The sequence below is a fragment of the Argiope bruennichi genome, chromosome 4 (genome assembly GCF_947563725.1).
Source record: "Argiope bruennichi chromosome 4, qqArgBrue1.1, whole genome shotgun sequence".
NCBI classification, from domain to species: domain Eukaryota; kingdom Metazoa; phylum Arthropoda; class Arachnida; order Araneae; family Araneidae; genus Argiope; species Argiope bruennichi.
Window position 1 is genome coordinate 228,223 of NC_079154.1, and position 11,108 is coordinate 239,330.

General features: G+C 34.1%; 1 protein-coding gene across 1 annotated transcript; it reads left to right on the forward strand.

Annotated features, from left to right (window-relative positions):
• The first annotated feature begins 6,082 nt into the window (after nt 1-6,082).
• Nucleotides 6,083-6,736, forward strand: LOC129965604 (uncharacterized). The gene has a single exon (XM_056079644.1). It carries the CDS (start codon nt 6,083-6,085, stop codon nt 6,734-6,736), a length of 654 nt encoding a protein of 217 aa, XP_055935619.1.
• The last annotated feature ends 4,372 nt before the right edge of the window (nt 6,737-11,108 follow it).

An 11,108-nucleotide genomic window follows, 5' to 3' on the forward strand; every position in this document is an offset into this window, starting at 1 on the left:
GCCTACTTGGTTACTGAAAATTCAGGCTTCTAGTTTTATTCACAACGAAGTTATAGGGGGTCGAAAATGGCCTTAACTGCTTCGAGAAAAGGATGGTACGACCGTGCCGCTTGTTTCTGCTCGACTTGGCGGGGCACTGCCGTGCTCCCAGATAAGGCTGTTATCTCGGCTACACAATACAATATCTCTTCTGTGAAATTCTCGCCCAGTTATCACAACAGCTACTTCACTGGTAGTTGGAGCATTATATCTGCCTTCGATGTTCACCAACTGGTACTTTATCAGCATGTATGATAATTTTGAAGTCAGGTACATCAGGCGAGACACTTCCCATTGCTGCTTTGAAGGCCTACAAGTAATTTTTAATATTGTGCAACATTTCTTGTAAAGTTATTATCAAAGAATAATCAAGAGTTTGCCGAGCTATGTTACAACGTGTCAAAGCTTGTATTTCAGGACCAGTAATAAAATATATCTGAAGGAATTTGTGATTGTTAGGTTGTAGTGGAAAGAGAGAACCAGCCAAATGGTAGACTTGATCATGTACTTTAAATGTTGGCCAAAGCCATCACATGCGCCTGTGCACTCATAAATGAAGTCATTTGAAAAGGATTATTATACTGGCGTATGTTCTTCATAAATTCTTTAGAAGCAGGATGTTCATTAGTAAGAAGTGAATGTAATGGTTCAGGAGGAGAGGGGGGGGGTGATTTCTTCTAATTTAACTTTTCCTTGTAAAAAACACATGCCTTTTGATTCATCTTTCCATTTTAAAGCTGATCAATATAGTCAGACTACAGACATTGTTCCAATTGAAACCGAAGCATCATTTCTGTAATCCACACATGGATCGTATTTCAGAACGGAATACTCCTTTTCAAACCAAATATCAGGAACGTTTGTCTTTTCACTTCTTCCCCTCTGTCTCAAATTTAAATGTCTTTCTCTGTCAGCAGACAGGCGATCATTTAGCCTCAGGAGATTCATTCTGTCTCAGCATTTCAGTTGCAGTGCTATTTAAAGAAAGACGGTTATTTCGCTCATGAGAAGACTCTCCTTCCCTAAGTGTGGATATTATTTCTCTGATATTCGCTAAACGAACGTTTCTCTCCTCTTCATTTTCCTTATCGCGCAACAAACGAAGCTTTTTGATATTTAATGAGTTCCGGCCAAGATTGGATTTCCTTCTTTTGGACATAATAAGATTTGAATCGCTTTTTAAAATCAGACGTAAACAAAGAAATGTATCGCATATGAATATCACAGCTCTTGCTATTTGCACATGCGAAGTTTGAGGTTTCCGCGCATGTGCCGATAAGTGCAAAGCAGATATCGCTGTTTTATGTATGCGTGAATCATAGTAGGAAAATAATTAAAATCGCAATCATAAAACTCCATTTTTTTTTCACATGACTTCAATATACTAAAACCTTTCCTAAGATATGCCCTATAAAATCGCACAATGTTTTCAATATTCAAGCATCTCTTGAGTTTTTCGATTTCAAACATGCAGACTTTTTCAGTAGACTTCAATTGATACAATGTATAAATATAATTATAATCGGAATCAAAAATACTAATTTAAATATGACAACCCTTTTGTTTGAGCACGCACGTATGCGTGAGTAATTCTTAGTTTTTTTATGTGTAAAAACATTTCCTCACTAAATTATGGTTTGCATATCAGATTGTTTTGGAGAAAAAGTGAAATTAATTTTTAAATTAAATGAATTTCTTCTTTGCAAAACTGATGCCTACGTAAATGACATAGAATAAAAAAACTTTTTTAAATCAATTTTCTTCATAACATGCCAATTTTTCTATAAGAATTCAGACTTAAAACGTGAAAGCATTAGAAAAGTATTATTTCAAATGAAATTTCATCCAGATACTTTTTGTTAAAAGAGACTGGACTGGTAAAAGCAGGCCTGAAACATTGTCTTACTTTCTTGTAGTACTTTCACTTTTTGAAAATGGCAATATGTAAAAATCAGAATCAAAATAAAAGGATAGAACGAAGTTGCTCTGAATTTAGATGTCTGATCATTTTTACTTTTTAAAAGCTTTATTAGGAGAAAGAGAAACAGTTTGTTTCTGCAAATATCAACATTTGGTGACCTCGGTACGTGATTTATGAAAATAAGCAAGAAAAATACAGGTCAGGCAATTTATTTATCTTTTAGTAACGGATGCTTTGAGCGTCCAAGGTCAGACGATCTATTACATTTTGCTTTCGTGTTTTGTCTAAGTTTATGGAAATGGAAGCACTAATTCAGAGACGAAAACCCTTTAGAGCATCTTTTACGAGAATATGTAATGGAATTAAACTTGAAATAGATAAAGAAAACCCGGACGAAGAATTTGTAAGATCAAAATTGACAACTTTAGAACGTTTGTCGGAAGAACTTCGTTCTTATGATATTCAAATTTTAGATTCAGAATATTCTTCTGAAGAGCAATTTAACAGTGAGTAGGAAAGCGTCGAAGAATACAAAGAAAAATTAGATATAATTAAAGTTAAAGTTGAAATGTTCTTTTCCCGCCAAATCGCACAATCCGTCGCCAGTGTGTCTCCAAACTTAAACAAACGAAAACTCAAGCTGCCTGAAATAGTATTAAAATAATTCGGTGGGGACATTAAAGATTGGTTGCCATTTTGGGGGCAATTCCAACGAATTCGTGATGATAAAGAAATTCAGAACGAAGATAAATTTCACTATTTGATCTAAGCTACCATACCTGGTACTAGACCGCGTGACATTGTAAATAGCTTCCCGGCAACCGCGGAAAATTATCACAAAGAAATAGAAAGCTTGAAAAATGGATTCGGGCGGGAAGAGCTTTTAGTGGAATTTTATATCCGCGAATTGTTAAGTCTAATTATTAAAAATGTAACTAAGCAAAGAAAAAGGTGCAGTGTGTCCGAGCTGTGCGACAAATTAGAATCCTATTTATGTTCGTTGGAATCAATTGGAATGACAAGCGACAAATACGCTGCCATGTTATTTCCACTCGTTGAATCGTGTATTCCCGAGGAGTTATTAAGAATTTGGTTGAGAAATCATGCATCAATAATTACAGAAGAAAATACTTATTCCAAAAAATTAAAACAATTATTGTTATTTTTTATTTAGAAATGAAGTTGAGGAGAGCAGAGAATTTCTCTGGCAAAAGCTGGGTTTAAATTTGATTTTGGTGCACGAAACGAAGTTAGAAGGGATAAAAGGTTCCAAAATGAAGATTCCATGCCTACTGCGAATGAATTATTCTCAGGCCATAAGAAAACATTTAACCTTGGGGGAAATAACTCTTGCATATTTTTTGAGAAACAACATGAAAGCCAAAATTGTTTTGTGGCTCAAAAAATGACTTTAACTCAAAGGAATGATGAAATTAAGAAGAGAAATGGATGTTTCATCTGCCTAAAAATTGGACATAGGACCAAGCAATGTAGGTCAACTGTTCGATGCTTGATATGCTTAAAAAGACATTGGGCTGTAATGTGTCCAAACTTACAAATATGTAAAAAGAAAGATGATGATAAAATTAAGGAGGTATCTTTAAGGTAAGGAGGTATCTTTAATAAGTACCAGTTTTAGTTATCCAGATGAAGTGTATTAGTGAATATCGAATCTAATAAAATGCAGAAAACGGTAAGGGCACTCATTGACACTGGATCACAGCGTTCATATATATTAAAAGGAACGGCTGAAGAAATTGGGCGCCATTCAAATGGAACAGAAACTTTGATTCATGCTCTTTTTGGAGGAGCCACAACAAAGAGAGAAACCCACAAACGTTATGAAGTGTCTCTTAGTAGCCTATATGACAATCATTCTAGAATATTAAACCTGTTGGAACAATTAAAGATTTGTGAACCAGTTTGACCAGTTACCAGTTTGCAGCCTAGACCATGAATAGAAGAAATGAAACAAAAAGTTATCACTGTCTCTGATGTTGGAAGAAAAGATTTGAAAATAGAAATCCTTATTGGAGCAGACGTCGCAGGTGCATTATTAACGGGAAAAGTTCACAAATTAGAAAACGGATTGGTTGCTGTGGAATCTTTGCTCGGATGGACAGTTATAGGTAGAATAAATTATTACACTTCAGAAAGTAATGTGTCTATGTCCTCCCTGATAACGTCCATGTTGGTTCACAGTAGCGACTTAGAAAACTTGTGGAAACTAGAGGCATTGGGAATTATAGATTCCAAAGAAAATAGAAGTGATGTCGAATTACAAGAAGCAGTATGGGATCAATTTCACAAGACCCTAAAAAGGACAGAGGATAGATATGAAGTCTCTTTACCTTGGATCAAGGAGAAAGACAAATTACCCAGAAATAGAGAAATAGCGAAAAAAAAAAAAAGACTAATTTCCACAACAAAGAAACTCATGTTGAAAGATAAAACAGAAGTTTACAATGCAGTGTTCGAAGAATGGGTTAAATCCGGAATAATCGAAGAAGTACCAGAAGAGGAGAAAAGTGTGCACAGCCATTACCTTCCACACAGGCCGATATTCAAAGAGAACTCTGCAACATCCATAAGACCAGTTTTTGACGCTTCATGTAAGCAGAAAGATTTTCTTTCCTTACCGACTGTCTCACAAAAGGTGAAAATTTAATTGAATTAATACCAAGCTTGTTTCTTGATTTCAGACGAGGAAAAATAGAGATCAAAAAAAGTTTTTCTTCAGATATCTATTCAAAAAAATGATCGTGATTTTTTGAGATTTCTGTGGTAGAAAAACTCTGAACAAAAGGAAATAAGAGAATTTCGACACTGCAGGATAGTTTTTGGGCTAAAATGCAGTCCATTTTTATTAGGTGCAGTGATTAATTCGCATTTGGATCAGTGTGACATTTCTCTAAAAGAAACAGCTTCAAAATTGAAATCTTCATTTTATGTTGATAACTGTGTCACTTCAGTCAATTCGAATGAAGAAACAGAAGATTTTATTACAAAGTCAACTCGATTGATGGCAAGTGGTAACTTCGACATGAGAGGGTGGGAGCAGACAGAGAATAGAATGTGAAATCGACAATAAGTGAACCACTAAAGGTTCTTGGTTTTATGTGGGATAAGTTTGAAGATTCACTGTTTTGTGACATACCTAATGTCGACTTAGATGACATCATAGTGACAAAACGAAACGTGTTATCAATTGCACAGAGAATCTTCGACCCAATCGGTTTTAGCTGCCCTTTCACGCTTCGACCAAAGATATACTTGCAAAATAGTTGGGAAACTAAATTAAGCTGGAATGCAGAGCTGCCTGAGGAAATCAAAAGAAAATTCTTGAAATGGGTTAAGGAATTGCCCTTGTTAGCATCAGTAAAGATTCTTAGGGTGAGTTTTTCTGACCGGTGGGCAGTCTTTTGGCCTCCATACATTTTCCGATGCTTCACAGGGATCTTATGCGAGTGTAGTATTTTTAAGAAGCCAAAAATCAGATTAAGTCGAAGTGACATTATTGCAAGCTAAAGCCAGAGTAGCTCCGTTGAAGAAAACAACTATACCAAGACTTGAATTGCTTGCTTGTCTTGTTGGAGCAAGATTGGCTTCATTCATTAAGAAGAACCTCAAGGTCGTAATTTCAAAAGAGTATTACTGGACCGACTCTTCGACAGCACTCTTCTGGATAAAAAATGTAGAAGCTTGGGGAACGTTTGTGAATAACAGAGATTCAGAAATTAGGAACCTGACAGACTTTAGAAATTAGCTCCATATACCTGGTACAGAAAATCCAGCCGACATGCCATCAAGAAGAGGCTCAGTGAAGAAATTTATTGAATCCCGATGGTGGGAGGGACCTCATTGGCTGGAAATGTCGGAAGAAGAATGGCCTCGTTCTGCGCCAATCGATGACAAAGTGGAGGCTAACAAAGAAAAATGTGGAGAAATAATGACGTCATTAAACCATGTTGATGATTTTTCTTCACGAGTTTTCAACTACTTTTCAAAATACACGAAAATACTAAGAATGATACACATACTTGGATACACAGATTTATAGGAAATTGCCAGAAGACAAAAGTAGAAAGAGTAGACAGCGAATTAAAGGCCAATGAGCTAAAAATGGCAGAGAAATCTATCGTAAAGATTATTCAACATGATTCATTTTCTTCAGAAGACATAAAGAAGCTGAAGTCACTTAGTGTGTTCAAAGATGAGGAGGACAGTTTACGTGTTAAGACCAGGTTAATTGAAAGAAAGGACCATCACAATTTTATTTTCCCCATGTTGCTTCCGAAGAAGCATGCAGTTGTGGAGAAGTTGATACTTCATAAACATCTATCTTTGTCTCATGCCGGGATACATACATTAATCTCCAAACTTCGGGAAACCGTTTGGATTATCAAAAGCAGATCAACTATCCGAGGAGCTTTATCTCGATGTGTTAGATGCAGAAAGCATGAAGCTAAGGGACTGCAGACAGGGCCAACTACTCTGCCCGAAAATAGAGTTAGAGATGCTAAGATTTTCGAAATTGTGGGAGTAGATTTAGCCGGTCCACTAGTTTTGAAGAACAAAAGCAAAGCCTGGATCATATTTTTCACCTGTGCTGTTTTCAGAGCGGTTGATTTGGAACTAATTTTGACCCTCTCTACTCAGGGATTTTTACTTGGTTTTAGAAGATTTATTGCTCGTAGAGGGCGGCCATCCATAATTTACAGCGACAATGGTAGTAATTTTGTCGGATCCAACAATCTCTTTGAGTCAATTGATTGAAATATTGTTGGAAGGGAATCTGCCATACTTAAGATAGACTGGAAATTTAGTTCACCAGCAACACCATGGTGGGGCGGTTTTTGGGAACGACTTGTGCAAATGATTAAGAAATTTTTACGTCGTATCTTGGGCCAGGCGTCTTTAAGCTACGAAGAGTTAATGAGTATATTGTGCGACTGCGAATCAACTGTGAATTCCAGACCCCTTATACATGTGACAGAGGACTCTGACGATCTCATTCCTTTGACATCGTCCTTGTTTTTAGGCGAAACTCCAGAGTTTGGTGCACCAGACTTTGATCACCTAGATCGAATTGATTTGAACAAGAGACTTAGACATCTTCAAAGTGTGCGAGAACTTCTGAGAAGAATATTTAGATTGGAATATCTCAGCTTATTGGTTCAACGTCCATCAACGATGTTAATTTCTAGACAGATTAAAATTGGGGATATAGTTCTCGTCGAGTGTGACAACAAGCGCAAAGTGCTATGGCCTCTAGCCAAAGGTATATCCAGAAAAAGACGGCAACATTCGTGTTGTTCGTGTGAAAACCGCTTCCGGATAATTAGTTCGAATAATAAAGAAAATATTCTCCCTCGAAATACCTTCATATATGGAGTCAGATAAGAAAAATGAAACACTTGAAAAGGAAAATATAATTTCTGAATCACCGATGAACAATTCTGTTCCAGAGTTGTCCCAGAAGTTCAGAACTATCGTGACTAGACCTGGAAGACAAATTAAACTCCCATCCAGATTTATTACTTGAACTCTAACTAAGTAAATTTAAAGTTTAAATACTAAGAATTGGATTTTTAACTATGTAACTTTAGTTAGCTTCATAATTGTTTCATTAGTGTTTTGATTAATTTATGTGCCATTAATCAAAAGGTGGGAGGATTGTAAAAAGAGACTGGACTGATAAAAGCAGGCCTGAAATATTGTCTTACTTTCTTGTAGTACTTTCACTTTTTGAAAATGGCAATATGTAAAAATCAGAGTCAAAAGTAAAGGATAGAACGAAGTTGCTCTCAATTTAAATGTCAGATTATTTTTACATTTTTGAAAGCTTTATTAGGAGAAAGGGAAACAGCTTGTTTCTGCAAATCTCAACACTTTTCACTCTGTTTTTCGAAGTGTGTTAAATATGAAACGGCGCGTGGGTAAAAGATTTACGAAAAATCAGCAGATGATTTGCGCTTGTGAGGTCCGTCCATTATTCTTCCTCTTCCTCTGATTACTCGGCCGTTTACCAGGTTTCATGAGTCACCTTCTGAGAAAAAACACTATCTGAAAAAGAGGATCAATATCTTTCATTTAAATAGGCAATTACTAAACACGTGTTCTGATGTGAATATGTCTTTTCTTCACCACTCTTTCTGATATTTGCAGTTTCAATTTGTTTTCGGGTTCTTACATCTTTTCAAGTTTTTGTTTTAAATAAAAAATTGTAATCAGAGTAATTTTATTTTATTGTTCATCAAATTTTAAATTGACCAAAATTTAATTCACCAAATTTTAAATTTTAAATTAAATTTTAAATATTTTATAAGAATCTCTTTTGAAAACCGCTGACGAATATATTTGATTCACTAATCTTGATTGCGATTATTGTAAATTGAATTTAAAGTATTCTCAAAATATAATTTAGCTGACTTAATGTAAAAAAATAAAGCTAAAATGAAAGATCGCCGGAGACTACACGATTTTATGCAAAAAAGAAAGTTAATAAGGCATGCTTAAAAAAATTTGTTTAAATGACATTTAGTTTTACACTAGGAAAATTTTATTTTTTTCAAAACTTTATTCCAAGTAGTGATATAGAAAATATTATTAAATTTGTTTCCTATTTTATAATACCATTTGTTATAATTTGTATTTTAATGCAGTTGTGCATCGTTTAAGATTCTTATTTAATTATTATTTTATTGTAAAATCAAATTAGTCTCTCTTTTATTTTTATGTACATAAAAGAATATATGCATTCCTTTAATGGCAATGCAGCAGTAAATTTAACCCATACAAAAATGGTGAAAAAAGTTCAAACCCTAAGTTCTTCTACGGTAAACTTATAGAATAGTGTGGTAAAATAAAACTCTTAATGAAAAAAATTGAACAATTTTAATACAGTAAAAATCCTATTTTTCTGGAGGTTTCGAAAAGCAAATATAGTATTTGCAACATTTTAGTGAATACTATGAAGAAATGTGATATAATAAAAATTAATAAAAATTCAGAGTAAATAATTAATATTTTAATTCATTAATTCATTATGAAATCAAATCAGTTGTACTTATTCTTAAAAATGCACACACACAGAAAACCAGATGCAAATATTTTAATAACACAACAAGAAATAAATTCACCCCATATATAAATGTATACATATATATATTTTTTTTAATTTCAAGAATTAAATCTTTCTCCCTAACTTCGAGAAATAATTGGTACGAAGTCGTAACACTTAGACCCTTATCAAAGCAAGAAATGCAAATCTTTGTTTTTTTACTTAAGTTTTTCGCAGTGTTATATGAAACAACTGAGCATACAGTGTTATATGAAACAATCACCAATTGCTGCGTTTTGAAACTACAAAACATTTAAATTTTTTCTTAGAAATCGAGAAAAAGAAGGATCTATTCTTCTCACGAATCGAAAATTAGACACTATAAGCAACCGGTGTCCTGACACTGCTTTCGGTGGCTGGGAATTAATTAGCATTTCAACTGGAAGGAAAATCTACAAAAAGGGAAAGCAATATCTTTGCCCAATTTGTGACACTTAAAAGTAGTAAACGATATATATATATATATATATATATATATATATATATATATATATATATATATATATATATATATATATATATATATATATATATATATATATATATGATGATGATTTTTCTAATGCATTCATTTTCTTTTAATGATTATTTCTAATTGCATAAAAGAAATGAAGGTTTCTTTTACAAACATATGTATGAAATCACATCCATAAAAGTATGTATTTTTTATAAGAAATATATGTAGGAGAAAATTTTTAAAAACTTATTTTCAAAATGTATTTAACAGAAGAGAATATAAGATCTCTTTGTTGTATAATACGTGGAAAATAATCCACTTTAAAAAAAAGAAATTTCCTTTTTATTTTATTATTATAAAGTTTATGATTCTCTGGTTATTGTGCCATGAAACCTCGTAATAATTACGAGAAAATGCTTCGTTATCAAAAACAGCAGAAATGAGATAGAATTATCAAAAACTGCTACTACAAATTGAAATAAAATGAATCTCAAGTTTCCTCAGTATTGATATTTTTACCTTGAAATATTAAAAAATGTTTTGAAAAAATATTTTATTTATAATGCCTAACAATTAATACACGATCGATCATTCTTAGGTGAATGTACCAAAAAGACATCGAAGGAGTCAGCCGATTTCAATTTTATGTACGATATTAATGTAAAATCTTAAAGTCTGCAATAGGCGAATATGTTGTTAGTGGAAAAGGAATAAAAAGATTCGTGGATTCTCTTCAACCTAAAGCCGCAAAGGAATAACTCCCCGTATTGACATTTCGCGGCTTCAGTCGACCCTTCTGAAAGAAAGGAAGGGGTATCGGCTGTTTCCCGACCCCCAGGTAGAGGAAAGGAAATAACAGAAACACAAAACATTCTTCTCTTGTGCACTGAGGAATTGCCCCATCCCCTTAACTGAAGTCATAAAGAGTAAAGCAGAAATTTGTGAATGGCTTGATAAGCGAACGGAACAGTTATTCTTCGAATTACAATATCATTGATTTGCGTATGATGGAAATTGAAGTGTTCACAAGAAAATAAGGACGACGAATATTTTACGAGCGGTTATTACGCCACCAATATCAAAAAGTGCCAAATACCAGTGATCAATACTTTTCAAAGAGGGATGTGATTCAAATCCTTGACATAATCTTACTGGTGATATTTCGATTATAGATCACGATAGAAAGTAACAATCGATACGATTTGTCCAATGGAAGCTATCGGACAAGAGTTCAATCTTGCATAGGGGAAGTCCCTTACCCACTGATGCACTTTCCAGGAACAGAGTTTCCACAAATAGTTGTTCCGGGCGGTGGGACCTATTAATCAGATGCAGAGAGCTTCATATTTTACAAAGAGTCAGGTTCCAACTCTCCCTATTACATGATAACGACCACCGCTGGAAGATATACGCGGCGTGTCTCATTCTACGAAAATAAGACTTTTTTTGCTCTCAAGTATGCACAGAAAAATATTTATTTGTGTTTTTAAACAAGTTTCTGAAGATATTCAATGCTCCTAACAAATTTCATATGTGGGCAACGGGCAACGTTGTGATGTTTCGGAGTT

Bases quoted from the DNA above. Each gene is read 5' to 3' on its own strand.
- LOC129965604 (XM_056079644.1), top strand. From the start codon at position 6,083: ATGGCAGAGAAATCTATCGTAAAGATTATTCAACATGATTCATTTTCT.